This window comes from Brienomyrus brachyistius, unplaced genomic scaffold (assembly GCF_023856365.1).
Source record: "Brienomyrus brachyistius isolate T26 unplaced genomic scaffold, BBRACH_0.4 scaffold82, whole genome shotgun sequence".
NCBI classification, from domain to species: domain Eukaryota; kingdom Metazoa; phylum Chordata; class Actinopteri; order Osteoglossiformes; family Mormyridae; genus Brienomyrus; species Brienomyrus brachyistius.
Window position 1 is genome coordinate 559,519 of NW_026042357.1, and position 26,823 is coordinate 586,341.

The window sequence follows — 26,823 nt, forward strand, 5'->3', positions numbered from 1 at the left end:
TGTCTTCGGTATGTATTTTCAAATATGTATTTTCTTACATATTTGAAAGTCCAAACAGTCAATCAAAATTTGTAAAAAAATAAAATAAAAAAATCCCGCCCGCCCGACCCACCCCCTCCAAAAAAAAAGGACGAGAAGCAATTTTTTTTAAAGTGGCCTTACAGTGGCATTAATCTGATCATTTATCTAGCATGTCAAATTCTTTTTAAATCAATGAATCGAGTACTGGTTTGTTTTTACGGTGCTATGCCTTGTTCTTGATGGGAACCAAGATGTTGTTCGTATTTCTAAAAATAACTTAAAAACGTTTAATCTTGAGCTGTGATGGACACTCTCGGCGCGTTACGGGCGTGTCGGGAAAGTTTCCCCCCGCTTTTAAGTGTAGTTTCAGCGCTGGGAGTAACGGGAGTACGTCGAGGAGCGTTATGACAGCCTGCTGGGTGCACCGCGTCTGATCCGTCAATGGAGGGCGCTACACGTGTGACGAGCACCTACCCACGCTCCTCCCCCGATCCTGCCTTTGCTTTCTGCCTTCAGGTGTGTTTTTCCCCCCAAATAACAGACTGGTAACTAAGGAAGTGCCAGCTATATATCCCTGACAGTGACACTATTCGGTTTAGTTAAACTTTCGGCGAGCGCTTGACGGTCTGTCAGTCAGCCTGCATGTTTTCGTAAAGGAGCCCATCTCGTCGTTTTCACTTTGTACCAACGTGCAGGTGAGTTTCTTTCTTTTTTAACCTCCAAGGCACTTAGTGTTTAAGTGTAACGTTCTATAAATTATTGCAGAAGTTTCCGTTTCTTAAGTACCCGGCTCATGTTCGGCTGTGCCCCGATGACTCTGTAATTTAATTTCAAAGCTCTCATATCCGCATAAAAGGCACATACAACCGGAGCGTTTTGTCCTGTTGTAATGTTATAAAGTTATAATGTCGATGGACAGTTAACTTCAAATGCTGGTTTATCGCTAATTGTTGAACTCAATACTTCTTCCTTTTCATCAATAGATTGCGCACCTTTGTAATAGGTCAAATCATTAAAGACCAACAGGTGTCTCCCAAATATGGGAGAAGTTTAATGTAGCTTAAATGTGATTATATATGACAATTTGGCTTCTTTAACGAAACACATTTAAATGTACGATTAACCTTGGCCGGCTTATAAACATCGAAGAGGAAATGCGAAATAAATTGTGTTCCATGTTTATTTTGTGCATGCATAAGAGGCTTGACTCACTGGTATTGGAACCTGGAAGATTATGGGTCTTAAATGGGAGGTGATTTAAGGTTTAATGAAGACAGCTGAAAAAGACACGTTGGTACTGGAAAAAAACGACATAAGATCCGGTTTATTAGTCTTATCGGGGCTGAGTTGTTGTATCTTTAACCTATACTTGCCTGTAGATCTACAGGTTTTAAGAGTTTGAAATAAGTAAGACCTCCCTCCCCACCCACCCAAAACGATGTTACTTTGATTTAGTGACTGATGTGACGTAGCTGTATTCCAGGGTAAATGCTTGCTGTGTGGGGATTGCGGGTGTGGGGGTGATCTGAACAGGGTATTCAGTGCCAAAGTGGGCGTGTGCGGCAGAGGGCTGCATTGTCCGGCCTCCATTCGCAGCTCCGCAACTCGCCTTTCAGGTTCCGCTGCTTCGGCGGCTCCCTGCCAATAAGCTGGTATCGCCGCAGTTTCGGCGCACTGCATTCCCGCACCGCTGAGTCTCTCGGTTCTCGATTCCCTTTGGCAATTTCTTTCTTTTCTTTTTTTAACCAAGTGTTTCAAATGGAGGGCGATCAGCCATGCACGAGCATCCCCTTGTGGGGAAGATCTGCATTGAAATGCTGAAATGGGTGTTTTTACATTTGTTAAGCAGGCTGGTGTTCGGGGGTCTCTAGTGTACATAATTAAAGTTTTCTTTGATCACACGGAGCCTTTCATGTATCTGCATGTAAGCAGCTGTAGGATTGTGTCGGATGCTGCTTAAAACATATTCATTGTTTTGATCGGCGGTCTATTCTATGCGTTCACTGTGCATTTTTAAAAAGCGACTTCAGAATATGGACAGTCAGGCTTTGAGAAGCAAACAGCGGTCACTCTGCCGTGCCCTCGGTGCGGATGACAGTAGCTCATTGTGCACGAATGTTTACCTGCCGGGGGTCAATGAACACACCTGGGTGGTGCTCAAGCCGGCCGCTGGCGGCTGTTTGCCTCATGAAGTCGGGCTGAATCCGACCTTCGCTACAGCAGGTGATTCATTATTTAGTATTATTCGCGCTTATTAGTTTGATCGGCCCAGTATGTCATGCATCGGGTGATCTTTTGTAACGGCCTTTTACCGCCTGAGTTTATTTCTCGATGTTCTGAACGCTCGATGGATCCACTAAAGGACTTTGCACTTTTTTGTCGTGTGACCGTGAAGCGTGCCGGAGTTTTGCATGGAGTAGATGGGCACAGTGAGAGGTATTAATGCAAGGCCTACAAAATATGCTTATAAAATTCGAAAGTTTATTCTAAGGGTGACACCAAACGAGGCTTCGTTCAGCGTCCTCAGTCCCAGTGTTTTGTTGATTATTTAAGACGGAAAAGTAATGATTGCTTTGGTTAGCAAATGGTTTTTCATTACACGTGTTCCTTAATCTTCTAAATAAGCTGCTGAGAACTTATTTAGATGTAGGATATCGCCACTAGTCTATTCATTATGTCCGGGATGAAAATGTGATACTTTTTGCACATTTACCTGTAGAACATTGTCAGCAAATACAGTAAGCTGGGTATTCAGAGTGTCATCCCTCTGACCTGTGTTTGCTAGCAGGGGCTGGCGTATCAGTGACTGCATCATGTTGTGAAGGAGCGATACCACAGTGCACGAAACTGAACGCGACTCACCTACTGTTAGGACACCTTAGGATATCTGTGCTATGAACAACAACAGTCCGGTGTGATGTCACAGTACTGACACACGCCGATACTGGCGTCCACATTCCGGGTGACTAGTCTCTGCTACTTTTTGTCATTTTTGTAGAAGAATGTGACTTATGTTGGCGTTTCATGACATGTTTGTATGTTTTTTTTTTTATATTGTTGGGTGTATAGACTTTACCTGTTGACGCACAAGTGTTGATTTTCAGAACAAACTATAGTTGAGTATTCCTCTTGCTGCTAGCGTGCTGCTCAGTACCATGGCTCATATGTCACTGAAAGCCTATTTTATCAAATGCCTGCTAAGACCTTCCCTCATGTCTGTGCACTGAAGGTACGCCTGGATACATTTCTAACCTGCAGATCTTGAAGTTAGTCTGTCAACGATTAACTAGAACAGTATTAAACTATATGCCCTTAGCTAGCTCAGCTCGAGTGACCTATATAATGTTAAGGATTAATGTCAAAGATAACAGCACCCCCCACCCCCCCCCCCCCCCCCGGCCCCGCCACCCCTCACCCCCCACTCCCCAGAAAGATTGAATTTCACAATGGCACTCTATGCCAGTTAGAATAAGCAGCCGAGCTCTCTGATTGGCTGAGCTGTCCTTATTGGGCGACGCCTCCTTGGGCGTGCTCCTTTCGCCAGAGCTGGCCCCAGGTGCTCGTCCAGGTCCTGCTTGAGAGTGCCTGGCAACGCAAGGTAAAAGGAAGTGCTTATAAAAAGGGTAGACCTGAGGGTGGAGCTCGCTATTGACTAGGTGGGTTCTCTGCAAGGTGTTTCTGGTCTAGTGAAAACACCGCGCTTGTACCCACCTGCTGACTTGAAGACAGTGTCCTGTTTCCATTTAGATCTGATTTGGTCCATTCATTTACGAAAGGTTAAAGGAGACATCCTTGGCTTTAATGGATTGTCTCGAATTCCTGGCATTCATTCTTTAATCGTAATTACACTGACATTTTTTTCTTTGTGAGAGGTCAGCGTTGTTTTCCATGAGGTAATCTCATCAGAGGAATGGCAGTGCGATTCAGGGAGGAGGTGAGTAGATGCTGTTTGGGCTTCTTCCTTAGTATGTTTAGCCTTTTCCCTTAGTATACGGACATCCTGCAGTCTGTCCGTGTTCGGCTGTCCTGTTCGGTACATAGATTTTTGACTTGCATTTTAAATATGCAGTCAGTCTTGACTACACGTTGAGGTCGCTATGTCCCATCGTGCCCTGTTCTTGCGGAAATTATTCTTTGGCGCCTCAGATGCCGTCTCCAATGGTTACCGGGCCGTGCGCAGGGCAGTGGCGGTGTTAGGGGGCTGCCAGTGTGCTTCTGTGTGCCTTGTCCTTTCTGCTGTCCTCTCTTCTTTCCATAAGCTCGAATGTTGGCTCTGTTTGCCTTTGAGGCTTTTCTCCCTGGTGCTCGGTCTCCTCTGGCTCCTCGTGCCACATGTGATAGGTCGTCTTCCTTTGTATCGGACAGAAACGAGGGGGGGGGCAGCCACACTGCCTCTGACAGGTAACTTGACCTCTTTACTAAGGTTTACATCGTTATTGCGGAGTCACTGTTTACACTGGTGTAGTATTTGATCTGAACAGGTTTCCTCTTTAGGGTGGCTTCTGTAATGACTGTATCCGGTGTCAGCTTGGGAAATTAATGGTAATGAGGTGAATTTCATAACTTTTTCCCACGTTGCCTTTTTCAAAAAGCTGGGCCTCTCTGCATTTCACACCTTGCTCTGGTATGGTACAACCCACTGATCTTGCATCCAGCATTTAACCGGTTGGCACACCTTGCAAGTTTTTTTAATATGCCGTTTTTACACTGTAGTACCAATATAATTTCTCTTTATGAGATTGTTTTATTTTCCTTTCTCCATCTAGGGTAGCGTAAAAATGTTTCTGTTTATGATTAACTCACAAAAGTGGTCAGGTGGTTGGTGGGGGGGAGGGGGAACGGGGGAATTTTTGGCCTGGAGGAGTAACCTTGCTTTTGGGCCCTTGAGCAAGGCCCTTAACCGCCCATTCCAGGGCCACAGTACCTCGGCTGACCCTGTGCCACATCCCCGAATCTCTCCCCTGTATATCCTGCACTGTGCAGAATTCACAGAACATCTGTCAAGAAATCTATCTCTGTAGTAAGTGTGTATTTGTTTATAAAAATATTTAGCATTAAAATATATGAAAATGAACTAACAATAAAAATGCAAATATTTTATGTTACTGCTACCTTGCTGGATGGCTAGATGAGCAGCACTTCAGTTCCCAAACCTCTCCTCAGGGGCACCTCAGCCGTTTTATGGACAGTAGCAACCGCTTGTAGTGATCATGTCTGTCTGGGTGAAATTGAACAGTACAAGCGGATGATCGTTATAACCGTTATAGATCGTTATAGATCGTTTTTTTCTTTTTCAATGTCTCAGGTAGATTACAGTCTAATTGACATTTGTATATTTATTACATGCATATAAGGTAATAAAACAGAGTTACTATTTACTGAATTTTGACTCTGAGAATAATAGTACAGCTGTTTCAAACGCTTATCAAATTACCGTACTGTACAAATTATTGTGTATAATTCAAATACGCTATAATACAATACAGTACTGGACTGTACAGGAAATGTAGCTTATTGTAGTTTGGCTGCTGCATCTCGATTGCTCATTTTTGAAAGTTTATCATAAGCTGTGATAAGCCTATATTTGTCATTGAGTGAAAATGACACTGTTGTCCCTGTCATGTTTTCTGTGCACGCAGCATTAGCCTCAGGTAGCTAGCCATGTGTTGTCATGTATAAACTCCCCCAAAATGAACACTGTAATTAGACTGCTTGATTACTATAAGTGATTTGTACAGGATTGATTCTGTCCCAAGATTTTTAATCTAAATAAGCAGTTGATGACAATATTTGTTAATTAATTGAGCTGGTGTTGAAATTTATTAACTTAATTAGTTAAATAACTCACTGAGGAAATGAATAGCCAAACAGGGGTAGTAGGCTTTTGCACAGTACTGTATGTCTGTGTCTGTGTGTATAATAAAAATAACAACAATATTATTAGTTGACAACTTGTCAATGTGTCTTCTGACCCCCCTGCTGAACAATCCGGCATTTAAGGCTCTCGAGGCAGGCGTGGGTATTGCGATCTGGCTGGCTTAAGACAGGGACAAACTCAAACCTGTCGACTTTATAAACATGTGGGAGGGTCGACTCTAGATAAGCCCTGAAAATCCCTGTCACTCGACACCTCCCCCTTACCCTCCTCTCGCAGTCGCTGACCGCTCTGCTCTCTTCTTAAAACAAACAGCATTCCTAGAAGGGAACACAGGGATCCCATTTGCGTAATATTTGGCAGGCCACTCCCATATCCAGTTCGGCAGGTAAATGTCTGCAGGACGTTTCTCTTGGATGTACCTGACATTGTCATGGTGTTTCGTGAAGCACTATAAAACAGGCCTCGTGAAAGGTGGACTATTCCATTCCCTGCTTTTTACTGCTGTGTGGTTTTGGTTTAGCTGTCATATTCAGAGGTGGAAATCCAGACCAAGATTTTGTTTCAGCCAACCAGTTGAGTGTAAAGAGTCAGAGTATGCAATTGGTTGGTTGAGACAAAATCTTGGTCTGGATTTTTACTTTCTGCACCTGAAATTTCCACCTCAGCTTACATTACTTTTTGTTTTCCACTACAGGTGTAGATGTTAGTAAATTTAATGAATTTATTTTTGGAGTTTCAAGGTTGTGCCATGTGAAAGACTCTGAAAATTCCCCTTTACTGCCCCCCCCCCCCTGAATTTTTGGCATAGTTTAGCTTCTTGTTGACTTGTTAACTAGCTTTTTATCTCAAGTGTATGAAGTCCCAGGTTAAACAGGCTGAAGGGTGTGTCTGAGTAGCAGAACCTGTCTCATGCTATTCCAGGCCGTATCCTCTGGAGTGTAAAAGGGCGGATCAGCCCAGCGCTTACCTGTCAGATTGGAGGGCTGTCCTGAGGGGGCTCAGCGGGGTGCCTGGCATTAGTCTGCCTTGGTTAGATTTAATCTGACTGGTGGCAGATTTGGGTGACCATTCAGGGTTGGGGGCTGGGGTTCAAACATGTAATTTTACTGGCTACTTACCCGAGATTGGTCTCCTTCCTCCTTTTGTCGCTGCACTTGGGTCTCTGGGACTTATCAGCAATTTGGAAGCCTTGGAGTTACCTCACAATCATACAGCCATCTTCCAACGGGATATTCAGGGTCAGGCCATGAGAGCCTATTCAAGCAGGACTGGGCACAAGGCAGGGGGCACCTTGAATGTAGTATCAGGTCTCTGTCTACTGAACCCAAACCTTAACAATAGGTAACCAAACATAGTACAAGTCTTTTGGCATTTTTAGGTTTTTGATTGTAATTCCAGATTTTTATGAAATTGAGTTTTTTCTTGTTGATACAAAAAAAAAACAGTCCCCACAAGGTCAAAATAACAGGTTTTTAATGCATGTGCACTGTCACACTGTAGGCAATTCGAAGGCGCCATTTTGCCTGACTGCAGGTCTTGGGAAATCGAAGTGGCCAGAGATCTTGCGCAGCACTTGGAGAACATGCATTCGTACCTCCAACACTGGAGGATCGAGACAACAGTGCGACCTTCAGTACTATTGTGCTGCTCCCTTACGCATCTGAGTTCAGAAAATTGTTTACACAAAAAGAAGCATATTCACACCCAGGGCTCTACCTGCAGCTGCTTTTCTCCCAGCCCTGCTGACTGATCTTCATGGATCGTCATGCCACATCGTCATGCCTTCTTTTTGCTGGCATCGTTGTTGCTCGATGGCCGACAGGAGACCAACGTCTCCCTATGAAAGCCGCATTGCGTAACGGCAAAATCAAATTTGCTCATAACGGCAAAGTGTTCGGACTTTAGCTATAGATATGCGTTTTCCGCAAGCTGCATACCAAAAACTATGCAAAAGATAAGTTATCAAATGATATTTCATTCCAAAGTATGAAACACGACGTTTTTGTGCGACCAGATGTGGGCAGGACATAAGACAATGTCATAGACATTTCTGTGTGAATATAGTTGCCTGATACAGCTTTCTGTAGGTCAATAGGTTTTATTTTGAGCTTTGTTGTGTATTTACGCTCAGATTATTATCATACAGACATTGTCATATGAAACCGTTCTTGGAAATGGAAAACCAAGAGACTGAGAAGCATCTGATCCTGTTTGGCTAATTCAGCGTGTTTCCACCGTTCCGGTAAAGTTGGGCTGCACTCGGTAGGATGCAGTGTAAACCAGCAGCTGTGAGCTGTGTCTTTCAGGGCCCTCACAGCTCCACCTGAGGCGTGGCCGGCCGAGTGTGGCGTGACCCCTGACCCATTTTCTGCCTCAGTAGCGTAGTCTGTGGACTATTGTCCATAACTGCCACAAAGCTAGGATTTGTAAGCATTCTAAAGAGTCTGTATTCTCCCCCCCCCCCCCACACTTATAACCTTGTTGTTTGAGTCCATTCTCGTTTATATTGCTCTGTGTCGCTGTTCCTGTATGTGGAAATTTTAGGGTTGCACAGGACCTATGTAGTGGCCTATCTCGCCGAACGAGTTTTACGGAAAGATATCTGCTTATCTGCCAGGATGTCTGTGCAGCGTTTGTCAAAAAGGCTTCCGGAACTGATAAACCGCTTAATAGTAGTATTTGCTGGGCTCCAAGCAAAGCATCAGCCTGAGCTGTCTCCATGTTAGCGCGGTATATTCTGGCTGACCAACTACCACGTAGGTCTTGAGAGCCTAGGAGGAGTTAAAGGAATTTATAGCCAAGACTCCTCCCTCCCCCAATGGTGCAGGAGAGAACATGTCATAGGACAATCCCATCGAGTCAGTCCTCCTGCCTCCTCACGCTTCTCATACGCAGGTGCAGCTTTCGCCCGACACTCCCCCTGCCGCCGTAGGATCGTTGCTCGCCACCAATACTCTCGGTTCGAGATTTACGTCGCTGTTTCAACACGTCTTTCTGAGAGCTGGTCATTTGGCTGGTCATTGTTGACTTTATGGTTTTTGTGACCTGTGTTCGTTTTAGGAAGCAGACATGGAGGAAATGACCATCTGGGAGCAGTACACGGTGACGCTGAACAAGGTTGGTCTCTCTCGCTCAGCCGGCGTGACGACTTCTCTTATCGACACTGGATCAGTTTTTATGGAAGCTGATGCAAATTCTCGAGCTTTGGAAGAAGTGCAAAGTTTCCGGGGAGTCGTAAGAAAATGTAAAAAATTCTCCCCATTTTTTATTTGGAATGGAATCCTAGCAGGAAATGAGAGAGCAGAAGCTGTAGACCTTTCGGGTCATGTGACACCACGGGCAGGTGAAGGAATGCACTCTCGCTCACTGCCGCCTGCTTGCTCTACCCTGCCCCCACCCCCACCCCCTGCAGGATTCCAAGGTGGGCTTCGGTTTGGCGATATCCGGGGGGCGGGATAAGCCAAACCCGGACACGGGGGACATGGCGGTGGTGATCTCGGATGTGGTGCGCAATGGACCGGCTGCGGGGAGACTGCAGTGAGTCCCATCCCTCTACGTTTACGGGGCTGGTCTGCACGTACGCTCACAATCTCGATGTGTGTACCTTCGCTGTGTACAGAGAGAAGTCATTTTTTTGTACAAGCCTTTCCCTGACTCCTTATCTAGAACCAACAACGCAACTGAAACTGAGTGGGCCGTTTCTTACCCCGAGCGTTAATTGTAATGTTAATCACAAATGTCCTTCCCCGCCCCTCCGAAAGGGGCTGTAACGCTACACCCACTGACTGGCGCCTTCTGCCCCCCTCCACAGCACGAGGGATCAGATTGTCATGGTCAACGGCGTTTCGATGGAGAACGTGTCCTCCAACTTCACTATTCAGCACCTAAAGGGCTGCGGGAAAACTGCCAACATCGTAAGTGTTGCGGTGTTTGCCCTCCAGCGGCACTGCAGGCCTGCTGCTGGTGCCCGCATCTGCCTTATTTACGAATTTTTATTAACTCTCTGTGTAAATTGTATGTCCCTTTGCCACATATTTGTTATGAAACCATTACATCAGGAAGGCGCCGGTAAAATAACAGGTGAGTCAGAAATGATGTAGTTGTTTGTTAGCTGAGCATTTATCTCTGCTCAGCCTGTGTTTTGGGGTTGCGTACGTCTTCCATCTGAACACACTGAACTTTTGCCTTCTACCCTGGGTGAGAGCTTCAGGTTGGAGCATAAGGTGAATTTCACCTCCTGGCCCTCTGATTGGTTTGAGGATTAGCTGATTAGATAAAAGAAAAGATAAAAGCCTTCACTCTAATCAATGCTCATGATTTCATCCGCATCATCCCAGAAGCGGCTCTCCGGACACCAGTAATTTTGCCGGATGCTGCTTCTGGGATGCTTCTGACAGTAGTTCAGTCTGCCAATCAGGTAACACTTTCCTCGTTAATATTCATGAGTTTTCCCAGCCACCCTGCAAAGCACTCTGCTTCTGAACCGTTTCTGGTGGGGGCTGAGGACGTGCACACGATGGAGCAAAACCTCGTCGCAGCCAGAAAGCAGTATAGTTCTGGGGAAAGGAACCATGAAATTTAAACGTGGACCCCTTTGTCCCACTTTAGACTGTGAAAAGGCCCCGGAAAATCCAGGTCCCACTGACCAACAGGCCAAACCGTTCTGCCTCCCATTCCAACCTGCTGGATGGCCCGTCTGCAAACAGGGGGCAGCGGCGAGGCTCCGACTCTGGAAGTGAGCCAGGCTATGGCCTACGGGGGCGCAGGGCACGCAGCCACACCCCCGAGCCCAATGGTCACCCCCTGGCCCTGATGTCGGGATTCAAGCGGCTGCCGAAGCAGGAGGGGTCTGACAAGCCCATAAAGGCCACACTGCTGAAGAAGAAGCCCAATGATGGTGAGTGGGGGAGGGCTATGATGACGAAGGATGTGTGACGATTCTGATGCCAATTTCTTTGATACTGAATGATCTCCCCGTCTCTTGCAGAGTACGGCCTAAAGTTGGGGAGCCAGATCTTCATCAAGCACATGACCGACACGGGCTTGGCAGCTAAGGAGGGAACACTGCAAGAAGGAGACCTCGTCCTCAAGGCAAGAGCCCCACTGCCCGTCATTCAGCTGTTGATCCAGTGCGGGAATACATCCCAACGGCCTAGATGGAAAGCCAGTCCATCAAGGGGTGCACACACAGTTGTGGACCATTTGGAGATGCTAGTTTGTCTAACTGCATGCCTGTGGAGAGTGTGAGGAACCCAGAGTACCCAAGGGAATGCTACAGAACATTATGAGAACATGCAAAGAGCAGTGGTAGGGAATCGGATCATTACCCACTGAATATCAACAAAGTCATCTGCCGATTCCCAGGACCAGCTTATCTGGTTTGGGTTTCAGGAAGCGGGGGGAACTGGGTAGGATGCAACCCAGGTAAGGTGGCAGTTCATTATGGGATATTTGCACAGTCACACACAAAGGAAGGTTTTCCATCTGAGGTTAGTAAACATCATGCACACTTGGACGTGGCTGTATTATGATTTGGATATTTAGTTTTGAGGAGGGAGTGATACCTAGAGCTGATGCAGGGCTGGTCCTCAAAGTCTCGTCCCTGCCTGTATGGCATGACCCTCGAACTCACTGTCTTCTGCAGATCAACGGGATGACCACGGAGAACCTCTCGCTGCTGGAAACTAAACATTTAGTGGAGAAATCCAAAGGGAAGCTCACCATGCTGGTGCTGAGAGACCAGAGGCAGTTCCTGGTCAACATCCCTGAGGTGGACGACAGTCCCAACAACAGCGATGATGATGACAGGCGTGATGACAGCAGCTCGGAGCTGGAGGGTGAGAGCGGCTGCCCAGAGAGTGGTCATGTGACTGACCTGCATGGAGTCGCTGGAGGGATGGCATGATGCTTCAAAGACTGTTTTCCTTAGGGTTCACGCTTATGGTGTGTGGGTGTTCTTTCCTTATCAGATATTTCGGATCTAGACATCCCCTCGACCAGGGGACGGGTGTCCCGCTCAGAGGCCCGAGAGCGACGTATGCGCAGGTAGGCCCTTGTGAACAAATCTGGGTGTTGCGGGGTCAGCCAGATTCCCCCAGGCTCATGCACCCAGCTACCTCTTCTCCTCATTCTCTTAGATCTCGTGCTGAAGCTGCCCCCAAGATCCGTGACTCCCCGCCCCTACGGTCCACCGTAAACAGACCCCCCACACAGGCCTTGCCTACCCGAAGAGGTGAGTGCCTTAGCTGTTGAAGCAGCTGTTTGACCTTGGACTGGGGGCTCTCAAAATGTTTTTATATAGTGGCTTTTACTGAAAAGCTTTATAACATCTGGGGAATGCTGGGAAAGCCCCGCATGCCAAAAAGGATGCCTGCTTTGAGCTACAGTGGTTTACTTCCCTCACTTCCTGTTGTCCCCTTCCACTTCCTTTCTGCATACGTGGTGTAATTGTTGGCCACACAGTCCCTTCAAATCTGTCCAAGTTGTGAATTTCAGATATCCTTTTCAGTCTCTAGCTGAGCTTCCTGTAGGTGGCTGGAAATTAGTAGACTACGGTAGATTGAAATAGTCTACTTTGGGTCCAGACACCTGGATTTGGACGGCAGCCCCATGTTTTAAAGCTGAGAGGGATAAATTTGGATGGGCGTCTCTGTTTCTGCCCCAGTGCCGTCGGACTCTGAATCAGACCGGAGCACCTCGCCCCGCCCCCGACGAGACACCACAGACCCAAAGTACAGGTGATGCGATTGTCCTGCTTGTCAGTCACATGGCAAACTCAACGCTTGTCTTTCTCTTCGCCATTTCATCCTTCACACTCCGTCTTCCTGCAGGACCTTGTCTGGCATCCCCGTGCCCAACCCACAAACTGCCCCTGTCTCCTACAGCCTGAATCCCGCTGTCTGGGCACCTCCCCATGCCGCCTCCTCTTCCTCCAGGCCACGTAAAGGTATCAGATACCAGACATTGCGCCATTCTCACCATCCTTGCACACATGGCCTTTGTTCCCAGGCACATGATAATCACCCCTCTAGGGGCATGGGGCACACTTCAGAACGAATTCTTCTACAGTCGCATTTTTTTATTAAATTTTTTTTTCTTTTGTAGAAGTATCAGAGTCAGACTCGGACCAGAGTGCTTCACCCCCTCCCAGACGGAGCAGCCCCAGGATGGACGATCCAAAAAGATACAGGTAGCTGTGCAACTAGAGAAGGGGTGTGTGACACCAGGTATGTCCCATGTGCTAACAGCCCTCCCCCATTCCTCACACAGGGTCCTCCCTGATATTGCCCACCCTGGCATCTCCCTGCGGCCTACCCCTGTCAGCATCTCCTCTATGAGGTCCTCGCCTAAAGGTACATTTCAAAACTGAGTAGAAAACTTTCCACAAACTTTCCATTCTATGGAAAGTTAAGATGGGGAATTTTCCAAAATTAATGGGAAAATTCCCAGAATTTTACAACCCGGTCATAACCCAGCCCCCCCTCCCCCTGAGCATAAGCATCTCTGGGTATAAAAGCACGAGATGTGTAAGCAAAGCCAGAGTAGGCTTGTGCTAGGCCGGACAGCTGGTCCAGGCCAGCACATCACCACCACCGGTTAATCTCACCTCTCCCCCCAGATGACTCGGAGTCCGACAGCAGCTCCAGCCCCCCCCGCAGGCAGGGCACCCCCACCAGCCCGGACTCTAGGAACCGATACAGGTACAGATGAGGGTCCACAGCCACACCCAAAACTGCCGTCTGAGGACGGAGCATTGGCAAGAGCCCCAGCACCGGAAAAGCCGACATTACGCGTTTGCCAAACTTCTGCTGGATTCATGTTTTTCTGTTATTTTCTTATCACATTTATTTTGTCTTTGTGGATTTGAAAGTCAGTTTTTTTTTGTATTACGTTATTGTACATTTTTTGTTTTTGTTTTAGATATACTTTTCTCTTTGTATTGTCTTTTTAATTGATAATAGCGTGTTCTGTTTTTCTGTTTCTTTCGTTTTTGTATTCTAATAAAACCTGACTAAACACACCAAACATGTTCCTCCGTATTTGGGTCAGTCTGGTGCCTCGATCTCGACATGCCATAGAGATGAGAAGGGGCAGAGGGCATATTTATGCTCTTTTACCCTCACTGTGCCAGGCTCTATTAAACAACAACAGCACCATTGTGATTTTTTATTTTTTTAAATGAAATTCTCAAACCACCCCCATGCCTGAATCAGATTAGGCCCAGTAGATTGAACATTTTAGCCGCAGATTTAGATTTAATACAACGTCTATAATATCCGCTTGTAAAAATGTTTAATCTTTTAGATTAGTTCATTTACCTTCATTGATTAGGTTGACCTTAATTATAATGCTGTCTGCTCCTCCCCACCGGGGCGGCGCTGTTCAGCACACTCGCCTCTCTCTCACCTCTGCTGTGCATTTGTCTGGCTTTGCATGATGATGCTGCTTAGTGCCACAGGCAGTGCATCAATGGGATGATTCAGTCTCTGCTAAATTTGTGGGCATGATCAGGGGCCGTCGTGCCTCCCTCCTCCAGGGACCCCTGGCATATCGTTCACACTGCCTCATTCTTTTGCAGGGTGACTCCTGTGGGCTCCCCGCTGACCCCCCCTGCAGACCAGCCCCGGTGGATTGCTCCAGCAATGAGGGACTCACCGGTGCCTAAGAGTGAGTCTGCAGAGCATACCAAAAACGTCAAGGTGGGGGGGTGGGAGGGGGCGTTCGGTGCTGAATACTGCTAACTGCATTCTCAGTTTAGTTCATTTTTATATGCACCTTTTCACAAAACAGTTGCCCCAAGGTGCTTAGCAAGAGTGCAGCAAGACAGCATTAATACATGCAGCTCACAAAATCTTGGGATCCTTGCCGAATTCAGTAAAAATATTGCAAATTTATTGGTTTTATAACAAAAATAACTTTATTCATTTTACAGAAATATCAATTACCAACCAGTAGGTTTAAATAAAACATTAATTTCAAGTAGTAATAAATTGAAACCCAAATTATTAGATGATAATTATATAATTATTATTAGCCCTCTATGGCATGAATTTTTATTTTAGGAGGAAAAAAATATTTTACTCTAGTTTTAGGGAGCTTGGGGGTCCTTGATAAAATATTAATCATAAAATGTGTCCCCCCCCAGCCCCCCCCCCCACCAGATTTTGGTCTGTTGTCTCAGGGCAACAAGATGCTACAAGGGTACTAAAACGCCAAGGTTTTGTATATTATATAATAAGTTGAATGAGAAGCAAACAAGCAATAAATTAATTTTAAAAGTTTTATTTCAACGACAACAACAATTTCAACAAGTTTTATTTCAACAATCATCAGTGGATGGTTTATCAATCTGTGTGTTGGAGATTAGCTACAGTGTATGTTTGTGTTTCTGAATGTATGTTCCTGTGGGGTACAGACTGAATCAGTGTTTCTCCAACCCTACAAAGCACAGTCTATATTATTCTGTATGGAACCTCAGGAAGCAGTTGCTGGTGGATGTGAAACACAGATGCACGCCACATTTTTGGCACTTGGCTTTAGGTCTACCTTTGCATCCGGGTACCTTGCATCTCCCTTTCTTTTCATCCATGACCATCCAGTGGGCTGTGGCATCCAGACGCACATCAGGGACTGGAATAGGTGTAGCGGGTCCTCTTCTCCTCTTTTCTTCATACTCCCCAGCAATTGTGGAACTGGGACGACCTCTCTTACGTTCCAGATTCTTGCCACTTTTGCACAAGCTTTCTGCAATATATGACTTAAACGTGTAAAGCTTCATCTGTTCGTCTTTTCTCATCCCAGCACTGCTGCAGTCTCTCTTGTAGAGCAGCCAGGCAGTCACGATGGTCATGTCGATAAGGTGGAACATCAGCCGGTGGTACCACTTCTTCGACCTGATTTTGTTGCGGTACAGTGCAATGATCCACCCCACCCATATTCTTATTGTACTCTCTCACCACAGCTGGACAGGGGACTTGAATGATTTTTTTTTGCTTGCCATCCCACCTATCAACCTTGGTGACTGGGTGTGCTCCAATGTAATTACTGAGAAGACTGACTGAACGGTTATCATACCACTTCACAACATGCAAGGTGGTTTCTCCAACCTTAGCCGTCTTCTGTTCAAAAGATCCACGTCCAGTTCTCTTCAACTCAGCATCACACATCAAGTTGACACCTGGTAGTCTGTTGCTACGAACAGTACCAGTACAGTGAATTCCCTGCTGAGCAAGTGTGAGTATGAGAGGGACACTCGTGAACCAGTTGTCAAAGAACATCTTGTAGTTCTGCTGCGTGGGTATTGGTTGGGCCAGGCGGAGGACAACGTTGCCACTTGCTCCTACATCTGGCAGCTCAGGGGGTTGCACAGCTCTCCCTGTATAAATCTCAAAATTGTGTGGGACACCATCAGAGCCAGCTAAGATGAGTATCTTGTAGCCCCATTTCTTTGGTTTTGATGGCAGGTATTGCTTGAGTCTATTTCTTCCCTTGAAGGGGACCATCTGCTCATCTACAGCCAGCTTCTCAGACATTGGGATTGTCTGCAGCCTCGAGGTAAGGTGAATGACCAGTGGTCGGATTTTGTGGAGTGGATCAAGATTTTCTCCTTGTTTCACTTCATTGTTGTTGAAGTGCAGGGATTTTTTTATAAACTCCCATCTGTTTAGTGTTATGGTGTCAGCTACCTGGGACACTCGAGTGGCTTTGTTCCAAAACATGCGGGTACCTGGTAATCCAAACAATGACATACACCGCTGTACCCATGAACTGCTCCAGTTCTTTAGTTGTGAGGTTTAGGGGCTTGTTGGTATCACACTGAATGGCATATAAATTTGACTGCTCTACAACTACTTCCAATATGTCTTCAGAAAAAAACATCTTGAAGTATTCATAGGGGGACATGATATTGTCTGATTTTGGAAGGCTGGCCTGCCATTCTGGGTAATCAGTGATGATGGTACTGTGGTGTGTTCTCCAGCGGGGTAATCGTGAAACATCTTCCTTTGATACATCATCTTCATTTTCCTCTTCATTCACAGACTCATTGTCATCAGACAGACCGTCTGTTTTCAAAAGAAACAAGGAATCATACAATTAGAATAGGTCATATACCTCTCATGCACGCGCACACAAACACACACACACACACAAACACCAGCATGCACACATTTTCATGACATACTCTACTAACTGAACCCTGATCTCCTAACTCTCCCTCAAACCTGATCCTGGTGTCCATTCTTCCTCACTGTCACTCTCCTCAAGCTCACTGTCCTCACTGTCAGAAGGAATGTGCCTAACTGCTCGATCATGTTCCTTACACCCATAAAATGTCCTTGCATCCATTTCCTGTGAATAATAGTAGATAGTACATCAAAAAAATGATTATGGTGATAACTATGCATCCCTACACATCTCCATCCATGAGCATGTTATTGTTCAAACGAAAGTGGTCTAACTGCGCAATGTTGCCCTGTGGCAACAAATGAAAGACTACCGTTTTAGTATATAAATAAAGACAAAAAGTGCCTTTAATCAATTAAATAGGCTTCTTCACATATTCATGCACATCACAGATATTATTTATACAAAATTATTTAAATTTTAACATATTAAAAAGTGAAATGTATCTTACCTTTTGCTAGCAGTGTGTCCAAGCCGGCTATGGTTGCAAAAAGGACTGTTCCACCCCCAGACGAAAGGTCAAATCCACGCCCACCTCAAATTTTATTGGTTACAGACTTGTCATCAGACTTTTACTGTGATGTTTTTTTGGTAAAAATTTAAAGGGGCAGTGTGTGGGCCAAAATAGTGGTTTGTTGCCTGAGGGTTACACCATGCCATAGAGGGTTAGATTAGTATTTGGGTAATATAATAATTATCTAGTGTTTTTACTTTTCTATATATGCCTTGCTGAACATTGAATGTTCTTTGTAATGTCTTGTAAAAGCCCCACCCAGGCAAATTCCTTGTTTGGAAACATACTTGCCTAATAAAAAGGAATCTGATTCTGATTATAGTTCTAAAAGAGTTAAGAAGTTCATTGACAAGCATCATTGGGTGCTTTTGTAACATCTTTGCAATAACATAAAACACCAAACATTTGTGTTCAGTATCCCTTTGGGAGCCAGCGACCATAATTGTAATTAATAGCATAAATGGCAAAAACAGAACTCAGTGAGTCAAAAACAAATTGACTATAAAAAGAAAATGCTTGAGCAGAAGATAAGTGCAGATATGTTAAACATTATGCAATGGACTTTTGTAATGAAACCAATAAATTTGCAACATTTTTCTGTAATTTAGCATCTCAAGACTTTCTGTAAGCACTTTAGACACTAAATGTTGATACTTTGTGTGAGTCCGTATGTGCCCCGAGATGGACTGGCGTTCCAGCCAGGGCGTCCCCTACCGTGCCCCGAGATGGACTGGCGTTCCATCCAGGGCGTCCCCTACCGTGCCCCGAGATGGACTGGCGTTCCATCCAGGGCATCCCCTACCGTGCCCCGAGATGGACTGGCGTTCCAGCCAGGGCGTCCCCTACCGTGCCCCGAGATGGACTGGCGTTCCATCCAGGGCGTCCCCTACCGTGCCTTGTGCTGCATGGGACAGGCTCCTGACCCGTGGATGAAAATGATAAAAATGTAGCTACAGCGTTTGTATCCATGTGGGGCACGACTGTATACTGAACTGAACCTTATGTTTATGCATGTCAATCAGGATCCGATTCGGAGGCCAGCTACACGTCTGTTCCAGAACAAAACGCCCCCCAAACGAGAAACGCCTGGCAAGGCAAGGATGGATACAGGTAAGCCTGGAGGAGTAATCACTGGACAGTAAATAGGATGAATTTAAAAGCCCCCAGATGGGCCTGATAGGCCAGGTACAGATCGTCGCATTTGGCTCTGCCTACTTCATAACAGTGTAACATGTACAAGGCCGTTCTGGTCCAGAGAGTAAAAATCCAGACCAAGATTTTGTTTCAACCAACCAGCTGAGTATAAAGAGTGACAGTGACAAAGCACTCACCTGGTTGGTTGAAACAAAATCTTGGTCTGGATTTTTACTCTCTGGACCTGAATTACCCACCTATGGTTAGTTTAATGTTTATTAAATCAATATAGTAATTAATATAGTATTATGTTACGTTATGTTATTTATTTCTGCTACTATATTTCGTTGCACTAATCCACAGGCACAACAACAAATAAAAATCCTTGATCTTCATTAGTAAAACCTTCTGCATCGATCTCAGGCTTCAAATTAGACTGGGAGAGTTTTGCTTCTGATGATGCGACCAATTACAGCTTACTGGTGTATGAATACCAGTCCTCTGTCCCAAAGGGTGTTTCCCGAAACACAGTCACCCCCCATGCCCCTCCGTCAAGACCCCCTGCGAAGAAGCCCGTCACCCGACAGACCGCCCCAGGAAGGTCAGCCTGCACCGCACTCCACCTGCTGCCCAGTTGTGTTGTGGGCAGAATTGACCTGTTGAATTGATCTTTGCTCTGGTGCTTGAAGATGCAGACGCTTATCCTCACTCTACATGTTTGACTCCACCCCAGATTCCTCGGGGTCAGAGCATATTCCCTCTCCCCCTCAGAGGTACGAGAGCACAGAGTACGACATCAGCCCCAGGTACTTGACGTCACATTCTGTTCACATTATCCCTGTGGGGCTGCTCCGTGAAACCCCGGGGAGAGATTATGTCACAGGGCCTGGGTTCCGGAGACCGCTACCCCCCCCCTCCCCTGCGGGAACTGGTGTTGAGGAATACAGAGAGGACAGGTTTGGCTGGAAGCTTACAGATCGATGCCGATGTCTTTGCAGTTTTCCGGTCAATGGCACTCTCCGAACCAATATGTCTGAGCTACGCAGTCCCACAGGCTACTGTAAGTTCATATTTCATTAAGATAACATTATGTGTAGCTCAGCAGTTTAGTAATCTGGACCTGTGTCCAGAAGATCATGGGTTCAAAGCCCATAGCTGGTAATAATATCACTGTTGGGTGCTTAAGCCCAACTGCTACAGGGACATTAGCTCACCCTTCTGTCAGATCCTCACTTGTGCATAATCTTAGACAAAACATATTTCTAAATAAATGAAAGAAAATTGTTAAATAAATGTCTGTTAGCTCTAGCGACATGGGTGGCACAGTCAGTCTGTTTCCCTACATTTGTGAGTGTGTGTGAGAGAGAGAGAGAACGAGAGAGTGAATACCCAAAGAGTACCTTGCCCTTGCATCCTGTGCATCTGAGAAATAGCTACATATCCCAGTATCTCTAGATGGATGAGTGGATGATAGACTCTCTAGCGCCCCCTTATGAGAGCAAAGGAACTGCTACCTTTCATATTGCCTTTTATCTTTTCAGCCAAAAATGAAGAAGAGCCACTTTATTCTTTACCCCCAGATTCGCCAGATATTCCATCCTTTTCAACAGATGGGTGGGTTTTTCATCCTAAACTTTCACACACTGTTGGAAGTGTATAGTGACCCTTCTGTGACAGGTTACATGCCATTGTATGTTATACACAGTTAACAGCTGCACTATTAGTGCACCATCCATGATTTGCTACAGGATACAACCCAGATAGTTAATTTTCCCGTTTTAAATGCTGGTAGGTTGTGACGTGGCACCAAACCCACTTTTTTTCCCACAGCTACAGCTCTGATCTGAGGAAGGTGGAGTTTGTGAAGGAGAACAGCATGGGTCTGCGGCTCGTGGGCGGCAACGATGTGGGCATCTTTGTGGCAGGAGTGCAGCCCCACAGCCCTGCGCACCAGCAGGGCATGAAAGAGGGCGACCAAATGCTGCAGGTCAGAGCCAGTGAGCCAGGAAAACAGCTCATCTTCACGCAGTATCTTTTTTTTTTATTTTACTTAGATTAAAACCCTTTTTTTTTGTTTATGCATTTTCTGAGGGGTTGGGTGTGTCCAGACTAACACAGCTGGCTGCATTTATTATCCAGTTTTTCCATCCAACAAAAACTAGTTGACAAGACATTGAAAAGACATTTTGCCCGACGTCTCAGCAATGTTCAGATTTGGTTGCAAAGTAAAAGGTGAAAAATCATAATTTTTTAGTTTGAAAAGTCATGTATTAAAAAGGTTGTACATGCGGGCTGTAGGCTGCATGTGATCTGAAACAGATGCCCATCTTGGGGTAACTTTGTATCAAATCAGACAGACAAAGCAGCCCAATTTTTGACAACTATTTTTGGTGTAAATAAAGGGCATGACAGGCTGACCAGATTTAGCCCATGGACGTCGGGTGCTGGGTGGGTCGTGACGGCTTATCCTGACAATCAGAGACACATGCAGGATTTGCATAACATCATTAAGCACATATTAGCAGGCAGCGTTAACAGGGCTGTTAGACTAACTAGCCATCATATAGTTTAATTATTTACTGTCATGTATTAACAGAGGTGTAAGTACAAATAATTTGTTGCTGTACTTTGTACTTTGCTTGTATTTTAAGCTGTTGCAACTTTCACTTTCACTTCAACATTTCTAGCCTAACCCTTTTAGTCTGGTACATTCTACACAACTACTTCATTACTCATCCAATAAAATTCTCTCGCATGCAGGGCACCTGAGTGGCTGTACGGATATTTTTTCCCACTCAGAACTGAGAAACATGATTCTTCTCTTATGATTCTTGAGCAATATATTAATGACAACAAAAAAAACAATAAGCATCACAACCTGTCTTGATGGAACAAACTATATCATATTTAGAGATGCACAATATATCAGTTAACATACTAAAATTACTGCCCAATACTTAAACTTTGTCAATATTCCGAGTTTGCAGTACAGTTAGCTGCTAGGTGATGATTGCATTGGAGCGTTGGCTGAAAATGAAATGTTTATAATGCAATTTTAAATCAGGCTGGTAGATCGATCTTTTGTTTTCCACAGTATAAAAAAGCAATTCAGCTAATCTGCGGCAACAACCTCTGTAAAGACCTGGTATTTTTTACTAGTATTTTACTGGATAACTTTTATTTGAGTAACATGTTGGTTTGGTAAGTATGAAAATTGAGTATATTTTCCACCACTGTGCATTAAAGTGTTTTAGTGCATGGTAAAATGCTGTAAATGTATTTTATTAGAAGCAAAATCCACTCTATATGTAAGAGTGAGATGTTTTTCGCATAAATAGTGGATGTCCTGTAGGGAGGCGACCTGTTTCCAGAAAGAAAAGCGCCCTCTGTTTACCTTTCCCTGCTGTGGCTTTTGCAGGTGAACGGCGTGGACTTCAGCCGTATGACACGTGAGGAGGCTGCTATGTTCCTGCTCAACCTGCGCAAAGGGGAGCCAGTAGAGATCTTCACTCAGAACAAGATGGATAGTGAGTACATCAGGCCGGAGGTGGTGGGGGGTGAGAAAGGACCCCATGACTTTTCCTCTTGTGGTGACATCCTGATTCCTCCTCCCGGCAGTTTACAAGAAGATCCTGAAATCTAGCCTGGGAGACTCCTTCTACATTCGTACGCACTTCGACCACGAACCAGAGGGCCCCACCGGCTTGGGCTTCACCCGCGGCGAGGTGTTCCGGGTCGTGGACACCATGCACCGTGGAAAGCTGGGGAACTGGCTGGCCATCCGCATGGGCAACGATCTGCACGAGCTTGACAAGGGAACGATCCCGAACCAAGCGAGGTGTGTCGCTGGGAAACGTGCTACCCCAGTACACAATGGTTACAGTGGTGACAGTGGAACACTTCTGGAAAGATACTGACCAGCTGGCATTCTTCCTATTGTATCAGGGCGGAGACCATAGCAAACCTGGAGCGTACCCAGAGGGCCAGCAGCAGTGAGCGGCAGGGCTCAGGCCCCAGGGCGGAGTTCTGGAAGCTGCGGGGCCTGCGGGGGGCAAAGAAGAACGTCCGCAAGAGCCGGGATGATCTCCTTCAACTCACCATCCAGGGCAAATACCCTGCGTATGAGAAGGTCCTGCTGAGAGAAGGTAAGGGCGGAGCTGACGGAGGTCGACGATCGCCGCCATTGTCGTGGAAAGTGCTTTTCATCAGTGTCATCCTGCCTTGTTGTTCGAATCATTAACACATCATTGCTGTTCAATGAAAAATGTCTCCAAAAACTATTTCAGGAGTGTGAAAAAAATGCACTTGCTCAAAACACTGCGTTGCAAATAAAATAATGTATTGAAGCATCCTTAGCACCACAAAGACACCTATCTTTACATAGCCTTCAGTGGTTTAACGTTGTTAGCAGGACATACACGTCAGTGGAAGTAGATAGAAACTACATTCACAATTAGCAATGCTGTTAGTTAGCTAGTTAGCCAGCAATCTAGCTATCAACGTTGTTAAAATTAGTAATATGAAATAATCCATACAAACGACTGTCGTGAATACAAATGTTAATTAGTACAAACATAATTACTAGTTAATATATGACTTCACAAAACTTTTTTTTATTGGTCAATTAGATATCAAACACCCATTCTCTCTCTACTGGTAGTGCATTCCATCTATACTAAAGTCACAATCGTCTAAAAGTGGTTTTCATCAGTGACAATGTTCTGAAACACGAGTGAGAGACAAAGATGTAATTAAGTGATATTATACTGTTATGCGTGAGAATGATGAAAGAAATATATACGACATTATTAAACATCCATGATTTCTGCAGGGAAAAATGTTATTTAATTTGGTCTGATTATGTTTCTCACAGCCGGTTTTAAGCGCCCCATTGTCATTATGGGTCCTCTGAATGATGTTGCCATGGAGAAGCTGGCCAGTGAGATGCCTGAGGAATTTCAGCTGGCAGGTATGCAGCCTGTAATTTAGGGTCCAAGTATACATTTCAAATCAACAAAGAGAGGCTTGTGTCTCTCAAGGGATTAAAGCCCTAACCTTGTTCCACTTTCTTGCTCTTGGACAGACATGGTTCCTCGTAGTGGAGGTGAAGGTTCCTCCTCAGTCATTAAGCTGGAGACGGTGAGGCAGATAGCTGAGCAGGTGAGTGGAATTGAAAGGGGCACTCTGCTGTTTCCCAAATTAGCTGATGTGGGGACAGTTTCGTGGGGTAGCCAGTTAGATAGATAATGACTGGCTATCCATCTGTCTGCCTATCTGCCTCCCTGTCTGTCTGTCTGTCCATTTCACTCTCTTAGTCTCTCTCTCTCTAATGTCTTTCTGATGCTTTTCGCAGAACAAACACCCCCTGGTGGATATAACGCCCACAGCCGTGGAAAGGCTCAGCTACATCCAGTACCACCCCCTGGTGCTGTTCCTAGACCCGCACAGCCGCAAGGATGTGAAGATCATGAGGCAAAGGCTCTGTCCAAACTCCAATAAGAGTTCCCGGCGTCTCTTCGCTCAGGCACGCAAAACGCGCAAGTACTACAGCCACCTGTTTGCAGGTGAGCCCCCGCACTGGGACTGGGGGGGGGGGGGATCCCTCCTGTCTTCTCTGTACCTTTTTTGGTCACTTGAATATGTTGATAATGCCTAGATGTTTTATACTACTTGGTTGTAAGGCATTGGGTGTTGAAGTGATTGATTAAAGGCTGATTTTCCTTCTGATATTGCTCCATGCTACCTGCCCCAGAGCGTATTGAGCTTCAGCCCAACTCCGATGTGTGGTATGAAGTCCTCAAGGACAAGATCCATCAGCAACAGGCCAAACCAGTCTGGGTGTCCGAAGTTATGGTGCGTAGGGGTGGAGTCCCTTTGCAGGGAGTTGCTGTGTGGAATGTCTTGTGGGTTCTGCCCTGTTTTGAACTGTCGGCTTGTCTCGCTGTGTATGCAGCTGGAGGGTGGGGAACGGGAGGAGCTAGACACCCTGACACGCACCAACTCCTCCGACTACCTGAGCTGTGACAGCCGGGCCACCAGCGATTACGAGGACACGGACGGGGAGGCCTACACAGACGGGGACGGCTATACTGACGGCGAGGCCTACACCGACAACGAGGACCTGGCTGACCACTATCCCAGACATGACAGCCGCAGAAACATGGGCGTAGCCCGTTCCTCGGAGCCCACTAGGGGGCAGGACAGTCCGACTCAGGACTTCGAACCCATATCGGAGGCTCCTCCCCGACAGCTGCCGCCCATCTTGCATGTGCCCAAGCCGAAGCCTCTCGGCCACGCCCCCAGCAGCCCTGTCCAGGCCTCGGACTCCAGCCCCCAGTCTGACGTTCCGCCGGACTTCCGAGCACCGAACCCCCCCTCTCAGGGCTCCTTTCCTGAGCTCCCCACTTTAGAAGACCTCCCAGAGACCCATGAGCCAGCCTCACTCTCGGCCATAGAGGAGAAGCTCAAGCAGGTGGGAATCAGCCATTGTGATCCTGGGCAAGTCAGGCAGCACTTTACAGAATGAGGCGCAGAACGAAAGGCACATTGTCTGAGCTACTTAACGTCTCTTAAATCCTGCGTTACTCCAAGAATCGAGATTCTTCTCATTGCCAGTCGTAGTATTTGGATTTGGAGCATCCCAGTGCAATGACACAAGGGGCCAGGGACGAATTAGTCACGCCAGGACTGACGTCATTGCTGAGCCCCCGTCTGCTGTAACTAACAGGGGAAAAAATGTGGGTGTCCTGGGCTACAGGGCCTGTGCATAAGTCTGGCCTTGAAGGGGCATAAGACATATATATATTAAATATATGAGGCATGATTCATGAGTGCAGTAGCATAATTCAGCGCAGAATGTATTTTTCCCCTTGGGACTTGCCGTACGACAGTGTGTTCCTCCAGGTTTGTGGGCTTTCTCTGTTCAGTTGGTGAATTGCATTAGTAAAATGTACATGTCTGTCTTCAACTTTTTCATAAGTGTTATAAGGTTAATAGTGCAGTATGGAAAGTGTGTGTCTGTAGTGGGAAGGCGGTTGGTCTTTAGCACTTCGGGTCTCTGACTGAAGTGTAAAATATCTGTTTGTGAGTCGTGTGGTTTCGCTGGTCAGAGACCGGCAGAGATTTACTTCGGCTGTGCCTGTGATGCATGAACTCTGTCTGTGGGTCAAACCTTCAACTCAAACTTTCGTTGCATCCCCCCCCCCCTCAGACCCGAATGGCAGAACCGCAGGAAAAGAAACCTTCTCCGCCGTTCGTCGTGTAAGTACTTCTTTTGAAAATGTTTTACAGAAAAATAGTTTTTCTTTTATTTGGTATTTTAAGCATGTTGCATACGAATGAGCCGTTGAAGACACTTTTACAGAGACCCATACCCCCCCCCACTCCCCCCCCCCCGTCTCAGGCTGGCCCACAGAGAAGCTGTACAGTGGAGACGCACTCAGATCCAAGGCAGCGACACCTCTGACGACAACGATGAAATTGACGACATCGAATGGGGCCCCGCCACAGAACTATAGACTGCATGCACTCCAAACATCGGCACAGCCTCCTTTTCAGAGAGAACTGAATGGATGTACATAGTTATACTGCCCTCTACGTGTGACCTTTGATACTGCAGCCATTTGAAGTACAGATCTTGAATTCAGATGTTTCATTTTTAATGTAAATTTGTTTTAATAAAGATTTGTATAAATTAAGATGATCTTAGTTATTGTGGTTTGAAGAATTGTTTTTGAACTAATACGATAATGGCTTTTAACATCGATCCTCTTTAATAATGGAATTGTGGAACTCATTTTTATTTACATTTTCAGAATGTGGATTCTCAGAGATTAAATGCATTTTCACTAAAGCACAGTTGGTACGTAAACTTAAGCGTATTTCTGTTTTAGTTGCATAAAGAGTGAACACTTCTGAACGGCTCTGAGTTGACCCGCTTACACCTAACAAAACGATCGGTCAAATTTATTAAATCACCAATAAATAGCGTCCGATTGCACTTCGGTACTCTACCACTAATTTGTTTCCTGCCACCTCTTGAATGCCTGCTTGTAAAAGCTTACAAACTAAAAGAAATGTAGATTCCATGCAA

The 26,823-nt window shown here is 45.8% G+C and overlaps 2 protein-coding genes across 6 annotated transcripts; one reads left to right on the forward strand and one right to left on the reverse strand.

The window, feature by feature from the left end:
• The first annotated feature begins 557 nt into the window (after positions 1-557).
• Positions 558-26,428, forward strand: LOC125726974 (tight junction protein ZO-3-like). Of its 4 annotated transcripts, XM_049003518.1 has the most exons (32): positions 558-716; positions 3,894-3,955; positions 8,960-9,016; positions 9,312-9,436; positions 9,711-9,813; positions 10,508-10,796; positions 10,887-10,990; positions 11,544-11,736; positions 11,869-11,944; positions 12,037-12,131; positions 12,564-12,636; positions 12,730-12,845; positions 13,004-13,088; positions 13,169-13,251; positions 13,518-13,599; positions 14,478-14,566; positions 18,620-18,707; positions 19,244-19,332; positions 19,465-19,537; positions 19,730-19,791; positions 20,273-20,345; positions 20,562-20,718; positions 22,150-22,258; positions 22,350-22,569; positions 22,677-22,876; positions 23,605-23,700; positions 23,815-23,891; positions 24,085-24,295; positions 24,484-24,584; positions 24,685-25,203; positions 25,942-25,991; positions 26,134-26,428. In XM_049003518.1, exons 2-32 carry the CDS (start codon positions 3,932-3,934, stop codon positions 26,246-26,248), a joined length of 3,834 nt encoding a protein of 1,277 aa, XP_048859475.1. In that variant the 5' UTR covers positions 558-716; positions 3,894-3,931; the 3' UTR covers positions 26,249-26,428. The 4 variants fall into 4 exon arrangements, with proteins under 4 accessions (XP_048859475.1, XP_048859476.1, XP_048859474.1 ...); XM_049003519.1 differs by lacking the exon at positions 3,894-3,955; XM_049003517.1 differs by lacking the exon at positions 558-716 and having other exon boundaries at positions 3,713-3,955.
• On the reverse strand, positions 15,058-18,613 carry LOC125726976 (piggyBac transposable element-derived protein 3-like). 2 transcript variants are annotated; one of them, XM_049003523.1, is made up of 2 exons: positions 17,535-18,613; positions 15,058-16,962 (listed from the first exon to the last, which is right to left on the reverse strand). In XM_049003523.1, the coding sequence occupies exon 2, from the start codon at positions 16,645-16,647 to the stop codon at positions 15,658-15,660; it is 990 nt and encodes a 329-aa protein (XP_048859480.1). In that variant the 5' UTR covers positions 16,648-16,962; positions 17,535-18,613; the 3' UTR covers positions 15,058-15,657. The 2 variants fall into 2 exon arrangements, with proteins under 2 accessions (XP_048859480.1, XP_048859481.1); XM_049003524.1 differs by having other exon boundaries at positions 15,058-17,248.
• Positions 26,429-26,823: the final 395 nt, after the last annotated feature.

Excerpts from the sequence above, each read along its gene's own strand:
- LOC125726974 (XM_049003518.1), top strand. The coding sequence starts at position 3,932 with ATGGCAGTGCGATTCAGGGAGGAG. Across the intron at positions 10,797-10,886 it reads GAAGAAGAAGCCCAATGATG|AGTACGGCCTAAAGTTGGGG; the intron begins GTGAGTGGGGGA and ends CGTCTCTTGCAG. Across the intron at positions 12,637-12,729 it reads ACCACAGACCCAAAGTACAG|GACCTTGTCTGGCATCCCCG; the intron begins GTGATGCGATTG and ends GTCTTCCTGCAG.
- LOC125726976 (XM_049003523.1), bottom strand. The coding sequence starts at position 16,647 with ATGTCATTGTTTGGATTACCAGGTACCCGCATGTTTTGGAACAAAGCC.